At 43.9% G+C, this 21,674-nt stretch overlaps 1 protein-coding gene across 1 annotated transcript; it reads right to left on the bottom strand.

Annotated features, from left to right (window-relative positions):
* Window positions 1-3,972: 3,972 nt before the first annotated feature.
* CHRNA1 (cholinergic receptor, nicotinic, alpha 1 (muscle)) lies at window positions 3,973-19,488 on the bottom strand. Its single transcript, XM_004674514.2, has 9 exons — window positions 19,446-19,488; window positions 13,926-14,071; window positions 13,767-13,811; window positions 12,323-12,432; window positions 9,562-9,757; window positions 8,820-9,057; window positions 5,923-6,146; window positions 4,576-4,815; window positions 3,973-4,247 (listed from the first exon to the last, which is right to left on the bottom strand). The coding sequence occupies exons 1-9, from the start codon at window positions 19,486-19,488 to the stop codon at window positions 4,116-4,118; spliced, it is 1,374 nt and encodes a 457-aa protein (XP_004674571.1). The 3' UTR covers window positions 3,973-4,115.
* Between the last annotated feature and the right edge of the window lie 2,186 nt (window positions 19,489-21,674).

Here is a 21,674-nt window from a genome sequence, read left to right as displayed (position 1 = left end):
ATAAAATGACTCAGTGTTAGGATGGCAGTTAACGGTGTGGGGGAGAGATGGGGTGATTCAGAGAAGACAAAAGGTGTCACAATTGACAGGGAACCATGAAATGCACTAGGAGAAGGCAGACACTAGGTGGACTAGATTATGTGAGCAATTTGGGAACAACTGTCTAATCATCCTAGAATTTCTAGTTCCCCTCACCCAATAAGCACTCAATAAATATCTGAATAATTAATTAAATAAATACTAACAATAAAGATGCCAGTTAAAACAATTATGAAGCATTATGTTTCTCTTAAACAACTTTAAGTTCTTCGTTTGAGCAAGTTTTATTGTCTATGAAAGAACTCACGTTTTAATTCAGAGACTGCAGTACTAACATTTCAACACAAGAGGGAGCTGCTGTCTAGTTTATGTAAAAAACAAATTGCTCATTTCTTGGGAAACTACAGTACAGCTTATGATAACGTCTAATTATCCTCCCAAATAGTTGATGAGCTAGAGTTATCCTATCACAGTACCCAAAAAAATGATTATTATATCATATTGGTGGTGCAAACTTTCAGAAAGGGGCCTCTCTAAATTACATGACTGGTAGTAAAAAGGGTACAATTTAAAATGTTTGTGAATGGACACCCTAGGCCGAGCTGGAGAGTTCTTCAGAGCCCTATATAAACGCAGAGTTTCCTAGTATTGGAAACTTTTTTTTTTTTAAGATTTATTTATTTATGCATACAGAACTGGGGTATAGGTCAGAGATGCAGGGGCGGTGAGAGGATTCACCAGGGACAGAGTTGGGAGCAGAACAGGCTGACTGACGAAGTACACTGCTGAGGGGAGCAGCAGGCAGGCCAGGAGAGGTCTGCCACACCATGTGGATCACCTCCAGGGAAGGCTGGGATGGAACTCATGTTGAAGTGGCTTTAGCTTCTTAGTGCTGTGCTTGAACCTGCTGTGCCACCAGGGAGGGCCCAGTATTGGAAGCCTTTTAAAAATGTCTCTGTGCCTCATATATGGGTAGCAAGATGGATAACAGCTGTTTTGAAGTACCCTGGGTTTCGTGAGCTATTGACTGAGTCCAGCCTTTCAAATTTGGATCTACAATTTATTTTGTAAAGTTTTCAAAGAATAAACTACAAAGGAGTTGAATTTCAGGTGTTATTCAATAAGAACAACTTATTGATATTTATAGTAAAAAATTTAGGGGAATAATTAGCCAGTCATCAGATGATTTTAAAGGATTTCTAGCTTTACTAATGGATTCTCAGCAGTTTTTCTCATAGCAAACTCCCTAAGACTGCATATTTAAACAAATATGAATTTCCAAAATCGTATCTGTATTTAGCACACTGTTTTCAGAGATGCCAGGTCTATCAAATAAATGTATTGTTATCCTCTAAAAACACCCTCCCTATATGTTATAGTCTATAGATAATTTAAATGTGGGTGGTGGTGTTATTAAGGTAAACAGAAATCACTGTGCTCTTGGTCACCTGAGAATGAAATGAAGACTAGGACATTTTTTTTTAAATAATATAATAGTTTATTTTTACATCATTTTGTGCATTTTCCATCTCAGTTGTAATCCCTGTGGCTTCCCATCACCAAATCACCCTGTGACGTCACCATAGCCAGTGCACTTCCCCCCCCCCCCCCGTTTTTGATCCCATTCCCCACTCCACCCCCATAAAATGTCTCTGGTATATAGCTGTTCATCATTATTATTATTTTCTCGCTTCGTCCATTATACTCCTGCTATGGGTGAAACCATCTGGTGTTTTTCCTTTTCTTTCTGGCTTATTTCACTAAGCATGATCTTTTCCAGCTCCATCCATGTTGCTGCAAAAGTCATGTGTTTATTTATTTATTTATTTTTTGGTTGCTGAGTAATATTCCATTGTGTATATGTACCACATCTTTTTAATCCAGTCATCCACTTTGGACATTTGGGCTGTTTCCATGTCTTTCCAATTGTAAATAAAGTGGCAATAAACATGGGAGTGCAGGTATCTTTTTCAATCAGTGTTTTTGTGTCTTTTGGGCAGATACCTAAGACTAGGAAGATTTTTAAAAAACAACATAATAGTTTATTTATCCATCACTTTGTGCATTTTTTCATCTCAGTTGTAATCCCCCTAGGTTTCCCACCACCAAATCACCCATGTGCCATCACCATAGGCCAGTGCATTATCCCCCCCCGCCCCACTGTTAGACGAGGAAGATTTTAAAGCGAAAGAGCATTTGCCCAAAGCATCATCAAGTTTCACATGTTAAGAAATCTGTATTTCATCTTAAAGAAAATCCCTTTGGTCTTCCCTAAGGGAAGAAATAATGAAATGATCTCATTATTTATGATTCTTTTCAAAACAATGAGTCAACCAGCCTTCTCAGCAGGGGTCAGATTCTCCCAGACAGATAGCTCCCATCTGTGCCACCTTCTATCTCTAATACTGTTTCAGGACATTCACTTCCTGAGGGCAAGGCCCAGACATTCTGAATTTTTGTGTCACCTGCAGAGACTAATCCATAGTCAGTAATAGACCCTTTATTCTAGTTTCAGAGAGAAAGAAAGAAAGAAAAACAAACAACCACAGCCAAAGATGACAGATAAACAAAGGAGGAAGAGACAGGGCTCTTCATCTTAAGGGTTGTGTGTTTGGCCTGTTAGATCTTTGTGCTCCGGCCAGAGGTGCAGGCATGGAGAGGAGTAGGAGCTCAGGCTCAGACTTCACATCCCGCTTCGGGGGGTGGCCCTGGGCAGGACTCCTGGCCTTTGGTTTCCCTTCATTGGTTATGGTGGGGGTGTGGGTGGGGATGATACGACTTGCTGTGGATATTTTATTATTTATTTATAAGGTATTCAAAACAGTGTCTGACATACAACCAATGATTATAAAATAGAGTCACATAGTGAGAAATAGTCTATTTTGTTTCACTGTAAGCCAAAGAAAGCTTTCTTAAAAATGTAACAGAAATGGGGTGATGAAGATGTTCTGGAGGTAGGGACAGGCAGACCTCACTTTACTGTGAGTCACTTCTTTGCACAGATGTTTTCTACAAATGGGTGAGGTGTGAGGCCTTGCCTCGCCTCTATCTCTTGGCAGATAGATCTGTTTTCCAGACAGCCTGTGCTCCCTTCTCGTCTCTGTACATTGTGTTTTTAGACATCATGCTCTTATATTACAGTGCAGTGCACTTAGTAGACTAAGTGATAGTGTAAACATGACTTTTATTTACATTGGGAAACCAGATCACTTGCTTCACTGGGGGGACCCTGCTTCATGGAGGCAGTCTGACCTGGAGCCCTGCCATCACCGAGGTGAGCCTGCCTGGCCTGTGAATATGCTGATAACTACTGAACTAGACACTTCTTTTCTTTTGCATAGAAGAACTGGGGTGTAGGCCAGTGATGGGGAGTGAGAGGATTCACCACAGACAGAGTGGGGAGCACAACAGGCTGATCTAAAGAGATACACTGCTAAGGGGAGCAATGGGTATTGGGCTGTTTCCATGTCTTTCCAATTGTAAATAAAGTGGCAATAAACATGGGGGTGCAGGTATCTTTTTGAATCAGTGTTTTTGGGCTGAGTAATATTCCATTGTAGGGGTATGCCATGTTTTGTTTATCTGTTGGTGGGAAATCCTTCCTGCACCTCCCATTTCTAAAAATCTACTTTAAAACATGTATTGTTGATGTCCTTTGTATATGGCAGTCATTCTGGAATTCACCTCTAGCTTCTTTACTGCTTCCTTTCTGTCCTTTCTCTTTTGTGGACTGTTAGACAGAGCTTTCTTAGCCTTTTAAGCAAAGGCTACTTCTTTGCTTAAAGAAAAAAAAAAATTAAAAACCAACATCAAATTCAGTTTGGGAATGAATACTTCTTGTAGTGATCCACTTTTTATTTTACGAAGGATTCACTCTCTAGGGATACACAGAAGGGTTGAAAAGAAAAGTAACATGAATACATTGAGGCCATAACCTGACATACACTTAATTAATAACAAATATGGAAAATTAAATGGTTGATGAATGAACCAAGTAGATGAACCCTCCTGTGTCCGCTGTCTGTCTCTGCTCTGCTTGGTCCTGGAGCAGAGGTGAGCCCACCTCAGCTTTCGGCTCATCCTTGCTGATTTAGTTCAATGAGCCGACCTGCAAATACAGCCAGGGTCCCGATGATACAGACAAGCATGAAGACTCCAAGGAGAATGTGGTCCATCACCATGGCCACGTACTTCCATTCCTCAGCCGCCTGCGGGGAGGAAAGTGTTAGACTTTCCTGAAGACAGTTAGACTCACACACATTATGTCCAATGTGTAGATCTCCAAGCCCTGGACACACCTGGCTGACATGATGATACTTTTTTTTTTAGCTAAATTATTCTCAGTGTGGATTATTATGGCACCATAGTCAGGTGCCAGCAGGCAGCTCCAAACCCATCTGAGACTGGTAGCTACCTCTCGAAGGCCAGTTTACCAGCGGAGCCAAACTTCTGTACCCAGTCATCTGTCCATCTGCATTTGACCCATGCTTTTCACCAGAGGAACCCGCAGGGCAGGCTTCAAGCCACAGTACTCACGTTATTGGACTCCTGGTCCGACTTCATGGTCTCTGCGATGTATTTGACACCTTCGATGGCACTTTTCACCTCAGGGTGTTTGATCAGAGGAGAGTGGAAGCCCATGGGTGGAGGCCCCGGTTTTCCGGAAATGTCGGAAATATCAATGTCTTCTGTAAAAATCTTTTTGTCTTGTCTTTCTCTAGATGGTCTTTTCATCGTGGAAAAGAACATGATATTTGGGATAGTCTCAATAAAAACCTAAAATAAAAAAGAAACCCTTGTATGAGAAATATTGTCAGCAGGCAAGCATCAAATTCTGACTTTAAGTTAGCAACGTGACCTTCGGCAAGTCATTCAACTTCTCTGGGCCTCCATCTCTTTGTCCTTAAAACAAAAGGACTATGCTAGATTTTCAAAAGGAACCTACATAACATATTCTGGGGCCTGTTAAATTGCTGTAGTTAACAGGGACGCTTGTGTAATTTGAGCAATTCACCACTAGAGGGAGACTGTGTGCAGCCCGCAGGTTGGGAAGAAACTAATGAAACTTAAACTTTATAGGCACCTACTTCTTTAAAGACCATATGTTCTCATCATCACATGATAACCCCCCCAACACATGTAAAAATATATAGGCTTCTGTTCCCATGAAACAGCTAGGTTGTTTTCTCTAATCTCTTGTCCTGAAAAAATGCACCCGCCAATTCCTGCATTTGCTAGGAATCACTAAATCTTTATAGAGAAGTTACAGTCCATAGTTTGTTTGTCAATTCATGGCAAATCTCCATATTTCACAAATGACTCTGGACTTCAGCGTCTCTGTGACGTTTTATTTTTTTTTTTAAAAGACATACTTGAAATGTTAACACATTTAAAAAAATCAGTAACAAATATTTGAAACCACTTCCCCACTGAAACTTACTTTTTGACACACTCATTAAGCTCTCCTGTGTCTCTAGCCTTTATTTTATTCTTGGCAAATAATTCTACCAGTAAAAAAAGTAAGCAATCTTTTCACAAATTAGAAGATATACAAACATAAACATCATGGATTTTATATCATTTGAATAAGAAGACACATTGATTCATCTTCTCCAATCAAAGAGATTCTTCAAGCTTGAATTTAGAGTGGGTTTTCTGAGTAGTTTTTCTTCGCTTTCTGGAGCAGAGACATGAGCTATTTATCCCTAGGAAGAGACCACAATAACTTCTTCCCCCAAATCCCTTTCAACCCAGAAAATACCATCAGTTTCTCAATACTCACAGTGTCGGCCAGAGGCCCCGACCTGTGCAAGGGAAGAGCTGTGCATGTCCTTACAGAAATGACTGTCATGAGTACCATTTGTCTGGGCCTCATTCACTCACCTTCCGCACCCACTCGGGCATGACGTGGGTGCTGGGCGAGCGGTGGTGTGTGTTGATGACAATGACGGTGATGATGATGGAGGCGATGACAAACACCATGGTGAACAGCATGTATTTCCCAATCAAGGGCACGGCACTGGAGGTGGAGGGGATCAGCTCCACAATGACCAGGAGGAACACAGTCAAGGACAGCAGGACAGAGATGCTCAAAGTCATCTTCTCTCCTAGACAAGATGCAGAAATGCAGCAACCTCCCTGTTACGGGCTGACTTGTTGATACCCCAGATTGTATGATGAAGTCCTAAACCTCAGTAGGCTTGACCCTTGACCCTCTGCACCTCAGTAGTCTTGACCTTGACCGTCAGCACCTCAGCAGCCTTGACCCTTGACCCTCAGCACCTCAGCAGCCTTGACCTTTGCTGACCCTTGACCACCATGGGATTGAACTGCTGGGCCCATTTACATACAGACTTGTTTTCTATCTGTGGGTTCTGCATTCACAGAATCAAACCATCTGAGACTTGGTCGTTTGGATATGGTGATATGAAACAAACCAACACAAAGGTTCTGCTATAAATCATGCCTGGATGTTCAACTGTCTGTGGCTGGCACTTCTGATCTCCCTGCTATTTAAGGGTCAAGTGTGTTTAAAGATATCACTGTATTTAAAGCAGTAATTAAATGAAAATGAGGTCTTATGCTGGGCCTCTGCCAACATGACCATGTCCTGATAAGCAAAGGAGATTATGACACATATCACGGAGAAGAAGGGCCATGCAAGGACCCTGGGAGAACATGGTCACCCACAAACCAAGGAGCGAGGCCTCAAGAAGGAACCAGCCCTAGTAGTATCTTGATCTCGACTGCCAACCTCCATAACTGTGAGAAAATATGAATATCTGTTGTTTAGGCCACCCAGCCTGAGGTGCTTTATTATGTATGCTGTTTTAGCAAACTAATATACCACTCAGACCCAAGGGTGGAGGAGTATAACTGGCATGTTCTAAAAACATCATTCTGGGATTGGGTTGTTTTTTTTTTTTTTTTTTCCTGCTGAATTTCCTATAAACCTTGGCATCTTAGCAGGGGCAGGCATTTCCCCTAGAGACTGCCAAGCAGAAGGTAGCTGCTTCCTCTCAGGCCCCTGGAATCCCTTTTTTTTTTTTTCTTTGTTTAAGCCAGGAAGCCAAGGACCCTGGGAGGTAAGCTAGGCCCCAGGGGGCAGTTTCCTGGCCTGCAGCAGAATACCTTAAAGTTCACGATGGAGAACTACACCTGGCCTCTTTATTATCCACAGGTGGGTGGACAGCCCGGGAGCCCAGGAGTACGTATTTTTCTCATCACACAAACATGTTGCAAGACCAGTACGGAGAGCACAGACCCGATCACTGCTCTGCTTATTCTCTCACGTTCATCTAAGAGGATGATTTACCTCGTTTTGTGTTGTTGCCAACTGCCCCCTTTGCCACCACCGCTTGTCTCCAGGCCTTGTAATCTCAGGGTGACAATGACCCACTGGAGTCTTGGTGTGGCCAGCAGCAAGGGCAGGGGCTGAGGGGACGGGATATTTTTGTGCGACTGACCACCATGGATGCGATAGAAAACTTCGGGAGGGACTTTCCTGGCCTTGGTCTTACTGCTCATGTCTTGAGAAACACTGTGTCGCCCTGTTTTTCAGTACAAAGCTTTTCCCCTTACTGAACCTTCCAGATGCTGAGAGTATATATACAGGGAAGTGAGTGGAAGAAAGCAAGAAATTGTCAGTTCTAGCTGATGGGTGGGAAAGTCTGCATCATGGAAAAGAAGCCAGTTATACATATGACATAGTCATCAAATTCTATCAAATGTCTTGATCAGTAATGATGGTAACAGTAACAGCTTACACTTATTAGGCCACCTACTGGCTGAGCCTAAATCAAGGGTATATTGTTTAGAATTTCTAGAACTTTGAATAGTGACCATATTGCCCTGAGTAGTGTTTTCCCTTTTCACGCTAAGAAGCTTCATTAAAAAAGAAAGTTGTAAAAAGATCCATTTGTTGTCATTTGCTTAAAACAACTACAATTACTAGAACATATGTCGTGGGGGGTCTTTTGTGTCTTATTCTCCACTGTACCCCTGCTACGTGACAGTCACTCTCCCAAATAGAGGCTGAATGAGTGAATGTGTCATCTATTTTGTCTGGTTGGAACATTGAATCTAGACTTTGGGCCTACAAAAATCATCTTGATAAAATTTCTAGCACTCATCAGTTTGGGGAGTATGTGTTCCCTACATCTGCCATAGTTATTTCGAAGCAGTGACTTGCTGGCAGGCGCGTGTGCAGTCTTTTCCCCTTCTCTGGAGATTGGTGTTGGGTGAAATTATGTCACAGATGTGACGACTCAGTAGGAGGTTAGCAACTTGTCCAGGCTGATATATGGAAAAAGTGCTACTTGGGAAGTATGGTTTTGCATCCAAACATAGTGCCATCTGGAAAACAGATATGCAAAAGCTTTTTTCAAGTGGCAAACAGTGAGCTAACAGGGCAGGACTTGGATTAGTCAGCAGAACAGGTGACTTACAGGGAAGCAGCTTGGGGAGTGTCTGTGATCCGTGCCTTGCCTAGCACATCTCAGGGCACACACATTCCATAGGTGTTTGACAAATAGGTGTTGGTGGTTAGTCACTTTAACTAGACTGAGCTGGGTATGTGCATCTTCAGTGTCACTTTCCATCCAGCCTGAGCTAGGAGTTCTGCCTTAGGACCTTCACGGTGCTCATGGCCTCTCAGGACGCCCATCCTCCCTGGGATCTGTCCGTATTTTCTTATCAGCCCACATTTATCCCTGGGTTTCCCCCAAAATAGCAGCATGAGACCTGTCAGCGTCAATGGCAGCCATGGCAACTGCACCCACCTGAGTCTGTGGGCAGGTAGAACACCAGGCCAGTGAGGAAGGAGAAGAGCAGACAGGGAATGATGACATTGACGATGAAGTAGAGGGGCAGGCGCTGCATGACGAAGTGGTAGGTGATATCCAGGTAAGGGGTGGAGGGACAGCAGGCGTAGAACACCCAGTGCTTCCAGCCGCGGGCCTCCTTGATCACCCACTCCCCACTCTCCATGAAGTTGCTCAGATCTGGCTGGTCGCTTTCCTGAGAAGATGGAGTGAAACCTTGAAATCCCAGACACATGACCCAAGGAGGGGCAGGGTTTTATAGTCAGCTGTGAGGAGGTGACAGATTCCAGCACTGTCTGTCATATACCCAGGGGAATCCCTGGGTCACTTCTGCTTTTTGGTCATGAAATCCTTTCCTATAAAGTAAGGGGTGGAGGGTTGGACTATTGGGATGCTCCATATTGACTGCATACCTGAGTCACCTGGAACTTTTACCTTAAATCCCACCACCACCACCACCACCACCCCCCAGATGGAGTAAATCAGAAATCTTCGGGCTGAGCTGGGCATAAGGAATTTATTTAAGCATCCCGGTGCTTTCCATGGGCAGGACATCAAAAACTTTCCCAAACAACTGAGCACCATCCAACTAGCCCCCAATTCCATCTCACTGGTAAACCCCACGACCGTCAAGGGGCAGGTTGGGGACCCGAGTCAGTCATCTCCTGAATCCAGCCTCGTCACATGGGTTACCACCTACCGGGTTGATGGCCACCACAGAGCCGTCATAGGTCCAGGTGCCCAGCTTCATGCTGCAGTTCTGTTCATCAAAGGGGAAGTGGGTGACGATAATCTCACAGTAGCTTTTAAAGATGGCCGGAGGTGTCCATGTGATGTGGCCCGTATAGTCCAGGAGTACTTTGGTGAACTTGACAATGGCAAAGTCACCATCTGCACTGCAGTTGGGGAGAAAGGGGAACATAACTCTCAGTGAAGGATGAGGCTACAGCTCTGCTTGGGGATGTTGAACAGGAGACAGCTGTTCATTATTCAGGTGCTAATTATAGAAGCTTCCTTTTGGGTAGTGTTGCCTTTTTTTTTTTTTTAAGATTTATTTATTTGTACATACAGAACTGGGGTACAGCCCAGAGGATGAGGGTCGGTGAGAGGCTTCACCAGATGCAGAGCGGGGAGCAGAACAGGCAGACCGTCGAAGTACACTGCTGAGGGGAGCAGTGGGTGGGTCAGGAGAGGTCTGCCACGGCATGTGGTCACCTCCGGGGCAGGCAGGAATCGAACTCACGCGGAAGTGGTTTCAGCTGCTTAGTGCTGTGCTTTAACCCGCTGCGCCACCAGGGAGGGCCTGGGTAGTGTTGCTTTTCAATCTATGATGGGGTTTCTCAAATTTGTTAGATATTAAAAATCACTAGGAATGTTGTATAAAATACAAATTCCTGGTCCTCCCTGGTGGTGCAGTGGATTAAAGCGCAGCACTAAGAAACTAAAGCCACTTCAGCATGAGTTTGACCCCCACCCTACCCCCCCAGCCCCGCCCCAGAGGTGACCCACATGGCACAGCAGACCTCTCCTGACCCGCCCACTGCTGCCCTCAGTACTTTATCACTCTGCCTGTTCTGCTCACTCTGTCTCTGGTGAATCCTCTCACCCCGGGCACCTCTGGTCTGTACCCCAGCTCTGTATGCACAAATAAATAAATCTTTAAAAAAGATTTATTACATCAACCACTGAATCAGAACATCTGAGCCTGGGAATCTAGTTTTAAATAAGTTGTAGGTAACACTGATCCGTGCATCCCAGATGTTTTCTTTCCCAATCCTCAGTGGTGTTTATCATGTCAGTTATCATCTCTCCTGTCCCTGATTTACTTAGAAAGTTAACTGGGAAAAAAACAAACCAGGAACTTTAAATAAAACCTGCAGTGGCTCATTATTATGACAAGCAGGTTAAGGTAGGGGTCTATTCCCTTTTAAATAGCTGCTTAGAACTCGGTGCCCTGAGGCCTCCCCACAGATGCCTCCAGGCAGCTGAGGAAGGAGTGATGGGGGAGGCTGAAGGAGAGCCCCCTCCTCTTCCGGGAAAGTTCCCCTCAGCTCTGCCTGTGGTGTCCCCATGGCCCAGTGTTGCCAGATACTTGGATTCTTCTTCAGAAGCTGGACATCTAGATATTTTTGTCTAAAATTTCCAGACTATGGAATGATGGATTTTTCCAGAGAGGCTCAAAACTGCAATGAGATACTTCCTGACTTTCAAATGCTGGCAATAATTTTTTACTTAAAAATACTCCTAAAGTGGTAGAGATGAAAAAGTAATAACAAGCCACTTCTGTAGGCTTTGTTCAGCGGGCAGCCAGCCCCCCGCCCCCCCAGGCTGGTGGGGAGCAGGCATAGAGTGTGGGGTAGGAGCCTCTGCCTCAAAGGACCTTCAGGGACATACTCACGTGCTTCCATTCAGCAATCTGAGCAAACTAATACACACAAAAAAGAGCACGAAGTAAGAAACACACTAAACCCCAAAAAGCATGGCCTCCCCAAAACAAACTCCATAGATGTCAAAGTCTGACCTTCCGAGCAGCTAAAACAGGATTCTCTCCCACCAGGGTGCTCTTCCTGCTAGAGTTTGTCAGAGGGACCAATGAAGTTGTCATTGCTTCCCTCAGATTCTCACCTAGAAACTTCACTAACACATGACAGCTTGCTCTAGCTGCGTGCTTGTCTGACGCTGTATATAAATGATTGGCTAATGTGGCTCATGTTTGAATCCCAGGTGTAGTCGGAAAATACATAGCAGAAAATCAGAGTTGGGGAGGGTCGTCTTTCCGGGACATCATTTCCCTTCCGCGGCCCTGGCGGCCTTCACGGGTAGTTCTGTTAGTAGCACAGCCAGCCGGCCCCAGACACATGCTGCGTGGTGTCGCACGGCAGACCCTCTCCACCGCGTTGCATGCTCCTGCCTGGGAAGGATGCGCTCTGAAGTGAACGTTCCCTGACAAATGAAGGGCATGTGATAATGAACGTGTCGTTAAACTGCAGTGTCTTGAATCACATTATAACTTCACCACACGCGGGCTGTCACGGAGCCCAGCGGCGGGGCTCTACAGGCACCCCGGGCCACCGGCACACGCGCGTCTCGGGATGCTGGGAACATGCGGTGCAGCGCAACCCCAGGAGGTACAGGCCTATTGGTGGGAAGGACATTTCATGCCAAGGAACTCGATTAGGTGAAGGTTGGTTTCTTTGGATACTTGCCATACACCCTTCAGGAGCTCTCAGGGATGAAGTGTCCCTCACCCCACAGCTCTGATTCAATTTGGCTCTGATAATTGTTTCCATTCATAACATGAGACACCATATGGTACCCCTGGTGTGTCAACTTGGCTCTTAGTTTTTAAGGGTTATTTAAAGTTAACGGTGTTGAGAAGCATACCAAGAGCGGCCGCCCTTCCGGTAGGGCGCTTGGGCTCGGACCCGTGCATCCCCTCCCGGCCCTGTCTGTTTGCTTACTTGTTATAGAGAACGAGGTCTGGGCGCCAGATCTTTTCTGAGGGAATGTGAATTTTTTTCACGCCGCCATAGTCTTCTGGATTCCACTTGAGGTTGTAATCCACCCATTGCTAGAGAGGAAGACATTTAACCAATTGGAAAGCTAAAAATATTTTTTAAATTCTAGGGTTATTGAGAGCTCGGGTGGCTGTGGTGATTCAGATTTGGACAGAAATTGTACTTCAGGAAGAAAAGTTGGATTCAGAATTCGACTTTCCCTTAATAAACGATAAGGGCAGACACATAATAGTCCTGACAACTTGCAGGCCTGTTCTAACCACTTCCCCTAGGTTCATCACTAGACTCGGTTGTCCTTATGCAGTAACGTGATTAGTAAGAGTCATTATTGACTACATGGGAAAACGAAGGTGTTTCCCAAGTCCAGACCTACCAGGCCATCCTGTCCACTTCAAGAAAAGACAGAGACCTTACTGTGAACACTGTCCTCAAGCAGGCAATGTCATTTTAAAAAGCATTATTATTTTTCAACATTATACACTTGATGCCCAGTGTAGCAAATTTGAATAACACAATTTTATGAATTGAATTGTGTCTCCCCAAAAGTCTTCTATTGAAGTGTTAACCCCTAGCACCTCAGAATTTGACCTCACAGAATTTGATCTTAATTGTAGGGTGACAGAATTCATCAAGTTAAAATGAGATGATGTAGGTAAGTCCTGGTCCATTGTGCTTTGTCTTTATAAGAAAGGGATGTGTGGGCCCTCCCTGGTGGCGCAACGGATTAGGATGCAGCACTGCAAGCTGGCTTCAGCTGCTTCAGTGAGAGTTCGATCCCTGGTGCCAGAGATGATCCACATGGCACGGCAGACCTCTCCTGATCTGCCCACTGCTCCCCTCAGCAGTGTACTTCGTCCATCTGCCTGTTCTGTACCCCACTCTGTCTCTGGTGAAGCCTCTCACCACCCCTGCAACTCTGGCCTGTACTCCAGTTCTGTATGCATAAATAAGTAAATGAATATTAATTTAAAAAAAAAAAAAGAAAGGGGCATGTAAAGACACAGTTCCAGGGAGAGGCCATGTGACTGCAAAGACTACCAACTACAAGAAAAGGAGAGCCCTGCACAGATTCCCCTTATAGCCCTCTCAAGGAACCAATATATCAACACCTTGATTTTGGACTTTTGTTCCCAAGAACTTAGATAATAAATTTGTTGTTTAAGTCACCTAGTTTGTGACTTCGTTTCAGCAGCCCCAGCAAACTAATACATATAGAAAAAGTACAAAGTAAGACCAATAAACATGATCCATAATCCCACAACTCCCAAAAGATCTACAGATAACATTTTTGTCTATATCCCTGTCACCCCAGTTCATTTCAGCTAGGCGTAGGTTAAATTTTAGGGTGAATGAAAGCAGCATAAGTGCAACTATCTAGCCGAATTACCTGCTTAAGACGAACATTGGTTGTCACAATCTGATTTACTTCATCCTGAAAAAGAAGTTAAGACCACATGTTTAGGGAATAGAGTGGGGAATGGATGAGAGGATGCTTCAGAGTGAGAGATATGGGTGTTGGTGGGATTCCCTAGAGCTCATGTCTTACCACATTGATAAGCTGTATCAACTGCAGGCCCACAGTGACCTCCACTGCCTGGCGGTGGTCTTCCACTGGACGTACCACGCTGTTGTAGTCTTCAAATAGCTTTGCCACCAGACGTGTCTCATGTTCAGAGCCCAGGACAAGGCCAGCTGGGGTGGTAAGTAACACACAAGCTGTCAGATTCTGTTTCCCACTCTCCACAACCCACTCTCTGGGTTGTGACCAGCTCATGAAAGGCATGCAGGCCCCTATTATTGCCTTCTGTTCTTTCCAAGAGCAGCTACTGCTGTAGTCCCTTCTTAGGAAACATGGGACATGCCAGATGCTTATGACACTCATACTTTGGGCAGATGACATTCCTTATGTCAGTTCCTGAGCTTCTGACTCAATTAAATTTGCTAAGGACATTCACACACAAGAAAGTTCCACACAAAAGCCAGTCCAAGAATTTCAGTCTAGTATGCCATAATGAAATCATGGGTTGGCTGGCCTCAGATCTCATGATGCCAGGAACAGCCAAAAATTGATGCCATTTCACACCCACTAAGATGTGAACACACTATGTGAACAGAATGAACGTTATTAAAGACAACAAATGTTGGGGAGGAAATTGAGAAACTGGAATTCATATATTGATGGCTAGATTTAAAATGATGCAGTTGCTGTGGAAAATAGTTCGGTATTTCCTCAAATGGTTAATTAGTTACCATTTGACCCAACAATTCTACCAGCCCCTCAAAGAATTATTCATAAAAAAACTTTTATGTAAGTGTTTATAAAAACATTGTATTACTAGCTAAAAGGTGGAAACAATCTGAATGTCTATTAATGATAAACTGACAAATGGTATATCCATTCGGTGGAATATGATTCACCCATAAAAAGGAACAGTCTTGATAGATACTACAACTGGATGAAGTTTGAAAACATTGTACTAAGTGAGAGAAGTCAGACCCAAAAGGAACATATTGTGTTATTTCACTGATGTGAAATAGTTAGATTAGGCAAATCCATAGAGAGAGAAAGCAAATTAGTGGTTACCAGGAATTGAAGTATCAGGATAGTGTGGGTGAATAATAATGGTACACAAGTTCTTTGTGGGGTGATGAAACACTTCTGGAAATAGATAGTTGTGATAGTTGCATAACATTGAATATGTTCAATGCCACTGAATTTTACACTTTAAAATGGTGAATATATATAGTACCATAATTCAAAAAAAAATTTTTTTTTGCTGGAGGGTACATTGTCTCAGAGTTAGGTTGTTAGAATAGGGTGAAACTGTGTCCTTTGCTGACCTGGTTTTGGGACTCGTATGTGACACCTCATGGATTCCAAGGACCTTTGCTACAGTATACAGAGCAGTATCATGCAATACCCTCAGAGCCCACAGCTCTCTTCTATTCAGTGTTATGTTTTCCTCACCAGCCTTTGATGAGTCAGCCAGGCAGACATTCTCACCTGAGATTCCTAGAGATTGTATAACCTGTCCAAGGGTCTGTGACCGGGGCAGACTTTCTGCTGAGAGCCCTGTCATTGTCCCTGTGTTTCTGCACTGCTACCATCATGAGGATGTTGTGAGCTGTCCCGGAAACTGCAACGGCATGTGCCACTGTTCTTATGCACAAATGTGTTCCAGATTCTTACACGTTCCTTATGAAGGATCTTTGTAACTCCAGCCTTTCATGGACTGGTGCTTGCCGTTCAGGGTTGGAAAGGAAGCAGACGCACAATCCACTTGCCCTGACTTGTGTAATCAGATCTCCCCTCTCTGCAGGTGACTGTTCACCTCCTCCCTGGGCCAAATCAAATTCTGAAAAATTGAACAAATGAAATGCTTTCCCTTTATTCCCAGTGGTGTTAACCTCTAAGATGGGGCATTACTTTTCTCCGTGCAGCCTAGCTTTGGAGAAGTTTATAAACAAAATAATAATTGATAGTACTTTTTCTATTTTTATTAATCATCATAAATAACACTAACATTCAACTCGCTATGCACCTGACGTTCATTGTAAGTTATAGACACACTGATGCGTCAACCCTTCTAACAGTACAGCAGGTAGTATTATTGTCCTCACCTTAAAATGAGGAAACTGAGGCATAAAGAAGTTTAGTGACTTGCCCTGATTTCAGCAATGGTGGTGCTGGGACTCTAACCAGAGGCCGTAGTCTCACCTACTTTGCTTATCCAGAACTTTGGATCAGACTGAAATACTTGATGTTATACAGTGAGTTGATACTTACCGACCCCCCCACCCCCCTAAAAAAAGGTATGTTTTAGTCTGGAGAGCTTTATTAAAGGCCTGTATTTGTATTATCTATTGAAGCCTTAGAACAATCCCATGAGTTAAATCTACCTTTAACTTACATATAGAAAACATTCAGACAGTTAAGAAACGTGATTACCCAGGTAGTGAGAATTGGATATTAACCTGAGGCAGCCTGATATTGGGATCTGTGTGTTTGCCACCTCCCTAAAGGTAAATGTATCACCCTTTATTAAAAAAAAATTTTTCATTTATGCATACAAGAACTAGGGTACAGGCCAAAGGTGTGGGGGCGAGAAGATTCACCAGAGACAGAATGGGAAGCAGAACAGGTGGATTGACTGAAATACACTGCTGAGGGGAGCAGCAGTCAGGTCAGGAGAGGTCTGCTGTGCCATGTGGGTCACCTTCCTGGCTGGGGATCGATCTCATGCTGCAGTGGCTGCAGATAGCTTCATGGTTGTGCACTTTAACCCCTTGAGCCACTAGGGAGAGCCTGGTAAATGTATCATTCTACTCTGAGTTTTGAAACTTTCAGTGTAGCAGAAATATCTTCTTCATGGCTTTCTTGGACTCTTAAGTAGGGGCCCCCTGAGCAAGCTTACCTCTTCATACCTAGTTTCCTGAGTTTTCCGAACCTAAAATGGTCCAAGGTGTCCAGCCACGCAAGATTGACAGCCATGCATCTGTCCAAAACCACCTGTATTTGAGGACCCCTCCCAGAGGCAAAGACTTAGTTCATCCAGTCATTTTATTAAGCCCATGGGACACTGCAGTCTATCTTCCATGCCTTGTCTGTCCTGGACCTCTCCTCCTCCACCCTAGCCCACAGCATGGGTCACTTGGCTACTGAGTTTGAAGATGCTGCTTTGGCATTACCCCAGGATGATTATTTTGAAATGATTCCTAGCCCCTACGTTTGACAGGAAGAACATACTAGAAAGCAATGGGTAGAGCAGATGGTGAGTATCGTGTAGCAGGAAAAGTACTCAGGCCAGCCATGGCCCATTAAGGAGAAAGGGAGACCTAGGGACTCAGGTGGGCCCAGCATGCCGGTGACTTCACCTTCCCTCTCCCATCTTCACAAATAACAAGCAGGGCTTGTTCCTGCCATGAGAATTTCTAAGGAGAAATTCCCATTTTTTTTTTTTCAATTGTGTTTATTGTCATTCCTTCCCCACCACCCCCAAAGCAAGGTAGAGTGATAGAAATTTGCAGGGCTATTCCAAACACCAATATGATTTGAAGAGTTGGATCAGTTTTTCTTAGATTCCATGAATCATGGTAAATACTTTCTCTAAAAGACATGGTATTAATGAACAAACATACAGACAAGCCAGACAAGCAAATAAGTAATGATGAACTCTTTATAGCATAATCCCATTAATAACCCTTATTCAGAAGGTGGTAACATTAACTCATTCATCAAATGTTTGTTGAGCCTTTATTTATGTGCTAAACATTGTTTGAAGAGCTAAAAGATTGTTTCAAAGGTGAATCTGACATGAATACAATCTCCCTGCCTCCTGGAGAGTGACATTTGTCATTTAAATAAATAACTATGAGCAAGTTGGAAAGTAATATGCCGCAAGGAAGGTGGCAATGAAGTACTTGGGATTCCAGGGATGGAAGAGAGGAAAAGGTTGTAACAGTAGATGCTATATAAATAGCTTGGAGATCACTGTGTGTTAAGCTAACACAGGAAAGAGTGTCTCTGAAATGAATGAGAATTTAGCCCACAAAGGACTGGTTCTAAGTAGGAGAGTCTGGCCTTAATTTCACACTGTTCTTTCTTGTACCACAAAGATCCAGTCTGTTATGGTCAGAACAGTGTGCTGGGCTGAGCAAAAGAATTCTGTGTTCTTACTACCTCGATACCAAAATTGTTATTACCTTGGGTAATGCTTAGCTCAACCTGGTGCTATGTCTCTTGCTACCTTTGTAAATTTCTGGTAGTTTTCTAACTGTACACATAACAACAGTATCTCCAACTGATCACATTCGGGAATGTGTAAACTAAGTAAGCTTGAGGAGGTCAATTTATGACTGTAGCTTCAGTTTCCTTGTAAGAAAAAGTTGGACTGCTTAATCTAGATCTAAATTTCTACGAGCCAATCATGTGAATTGGTACAAGCAGATTCTAGATTTGATTTAAATACATTGCATGTACTTTTAAAAATAACTAAACATGCATTTTGGGAGGTCTTTGGTGTCCTTAGAGATCCTTTAAGGATTTTTACATGTAAGCATAAGAATTCTCATGGTGTGTAGTGTTTGCAAACAATACACACAGCCCACCGCCTCCAGCACTCCACCATCATCCCTACCACCAGGTCAGTTTTGATTGCCTCAAGTCCACATTCGATGGGATATAGTTTATCTGAATTTAGTTTAGTTTTCTCCTCAATGCTATTGAAAAGTTTAATAATAAAGCTCTTTACCACTTGTGCCTAGAAGGGCTATTTTTGTCAGAACTACTGAGAGGAGAAATCACAGAATGTCACTGGCCTGGAGTCGCAGTTGGCATGATATCACTAGTAAACTTTCATGTGAAGCAATCACCAGGCATCTCCCACTTCCCTCTACCGGAAGTTTGGGATTCAGGATAGCATTTCAGCTGTTGCGCTGTCACGTTCCAGAGCTGAATGCAGGTCAAGGGCTGTGCAAGTTTTTATGGGTTCAGTTCAAATCCAAACCCACACACTGTAATATCCTTAAACACACGTCCTGAATGCTCACGTAAGTACTGTTTTGTAACTTCAGAAGTTTACAAAATTACAAAATACTTCTTCTCTTAGGGGGAGAGTTAGTTACAATTATTCATAAGAGTTCGTTCTTCAGCACATGCCGCTGTCAATCAACCCTCCTATTACCAGAATTCTCCTAGAGCAGTGAAAGGACTGGTTAACCATATTGTTTGCCATTATAAGTAGCTGCTCTAAGTTCCCGGAACTCAAATACAAAAGCAGCTCTCGGGTGGTAGGTGTGCAGAGGCATCGGACCGGATGGGCGAGTCAGGTGTGTGACGGCAGGAGAGGAGACCTACAGGTCTGCTTTGTAGGACCACACAGTTCTCATTTTAACTGCACATCACAAACTCGCAATCTTAATCCACAAACCCTAGCAAGCCAGCGTGGGTGAGAAACTCCAGAGCAGCCCGTGGCAGGTGAGGCTTGGCCAATTTGTGTTCCTATCAAAGATTTGAGGGCTCTTGGGCTTCAGCCTTACCGGAGAGCCCTCCAACCCCAGCACTTACCCGAGCAGAACCCCAGGAGCAGGAGCAGCGGCCGGGGCGTCATGTGTGTGGGCACTGGCGTGGACGGGTGGCAGAGTGGCGGCTTGTGCTGTGCACTGACCAGGACTGTGTGCCCGGATGCGCCGCAGCTCGAGGATCTGGAGTGAGCCGGCTCAGCTATTGTTTTACACCACCTGTTTGTGGCAGCGACAGCTGGGCTACCCTAAGCCCTCAGAGCTGCTCAACAGCTTCCATTATTGCAGAGTGCCTCACTTTACACACTTGCTATTCCCTTGATAAATTGTGTGTGAACTGCATGGTGTTTTATGTGCACCAACGACCAGGGCTTAATAAAAAAACAGGCAGAGGGAGAGACTTGCTTTGAATGGTGAGCAGCTGCCTCCCTTGTAAACATGAAAACCTCATCTATATGGGTTGATTTCATCAGTCACTTGGTTTAAGCAGATAGTCCGCTGTTCAGGTAAGACTCTGACCAGCTGAAATCCACATTCAGCACATGGGACATTTGCTCTGCTTCACTCCAGGCTGAGAGGGCTCAGTGTTTGTGACCCAGTGAATGTGGGCGCTGAATCTGCTGCTGGAGAGTATGCTGGGTGGGCTTGGGTGTCTAACTAAGATGGCTTCTAACATGAAACTGTTTACCAGTCCTCTGGAGGGGCTGCTGGGACCTGTCCCTACATATGGCAAAGCCTGCTCCATGGTAGGGCATTAGCTGGAGCTAACCACCCACCACTATTCAAGGGAAGAGTAATTAATGTGAACAAAATGACCCACTGCATAACAGTAGCTCTAGGTTCCAACTTGTTTCCATCAATTTCTCTGCCTGCTCTCATTCACGGGAGTGGAGAATGCAGTGGTTCGACTTTCCAATTCCTTTGTTGGAAAAAAATAATCCTAAAAGTCTGCACTTAGTAATTTCTTAGTCTGAAAAGCAGTTGTACCCAAATGGAGAAGTGGACGATGATTTAAAACACCTTGCCTGTTCCTGCCTTGTTTTCTTTCCAGTTGAAGCAAGTAAAGTCCTCTCACCTTAAGCCCAAGGACTGCATTCTGACAACTCTCCCCCCTCACCTCCCAGCTCCTGTGAATTCAGACAAATCCCTGGGCACAGGACTTGGAGGACAGAACAAAGAGCAACAAATTGGCATGGCAGGTGTTCCTGCTAACTCGGAGTACCTCATTCCTATGTGGTATAATTTTGTGGGCTAATTTTTAGATCTGGAAACACCCAAAAATGATTCATATAAATTAATATAACTATATTCCTAGACCCAAAAAGTAACCTAGCAAATCAGATTTTTCTGTTTTCAGCTATTTGGGGGAAATCTGCATTTATTTATTTATTTAAATTGTGAGACATCAGCTGTCTACTAAAAATAGGTTCTTTCCAGTCCATCCCTGGTGGTGCAGCGGGGTAAAGCACAGCATTAAGAAACAAAAGCCACTTCAGCATAAGTTTGATCCCTGTCCCAGAGATGATTCACATGGCATGGCAGACCTCTCCTGGGCCCTCCCGCTGCTCCCCTCAGCAGTGTACTTGGTCATTCGGTCTGTTCTGCCCCCCACTCTGTCTCTGGTGATTCTTCTCACCGTCCCTGCACCTCTGTATGCATAAGTAAATAAATACTTTTTTAAAAAGTGGCTCTTTCCCTAGATAGCCTAGAGTTGTGACTGCCTAGCCATGAAATATATCCCTTCACACTGTTTGCCTAGATGGAGTTATGTGAACCAAGTTCTAGAAAAGAAAACGTGAGGAGAAATTAGTGAGATTCACAGACTCCAACCAGAACTTGTCCATGCCCATCTGGCTTTCTGACTGGCTGAGTGGACATGACCCTGAGGCAGCCTGGAAAGCACATGCTGACAGAACTTTATTTTTGATATCCTGGATCCTTGAATGGCATTACAGGGAGAAGAGACCCCACTGCCATGGGTGTGGTGACATTGTTTGGTAGTGTATCATATGGCAATGTATCGTACATTTTTTTTTTTACATTATGAAGTACATATACTTTGTACATGCATATGTATCAAATTTGAATAACACAATTTGAATAACACAATTTGGCTATGAACCAAATTGTGTCTTCATTCTTCATATGTTGAAATCTTAACCCCCAGTACCTCAGAATATGACCTCATTTGGTGATAGTAAGGGAGGGGTAGGACAGCTGAAGGATTGGACTTGGTTGCTAGAGAAAAAGAGAATGATGTAATTTGTAGAGCTTT

This window comes from Condylura cristata, unplaced genomic scaffold (genome assembly GCF_000260355.1).
Source record: "Condylura cristata isolate star-nosed mole 26May11 unplaced genomic scaffold, ConCri1.0 scaffold00002, whole genome shotgun sequence".
NCBI classification, from domain to species: Eukaryota; Metazoa; Chordata; class Mammalia; order Eulipotyphla; family Talpidae; genus Condylura; species Condylura cristata.
The sequence above is the reverse complement of the archived record's forward strand: the minus strand, read 5'-3'. Positions and strand labels throughout refer to the sequence as shown.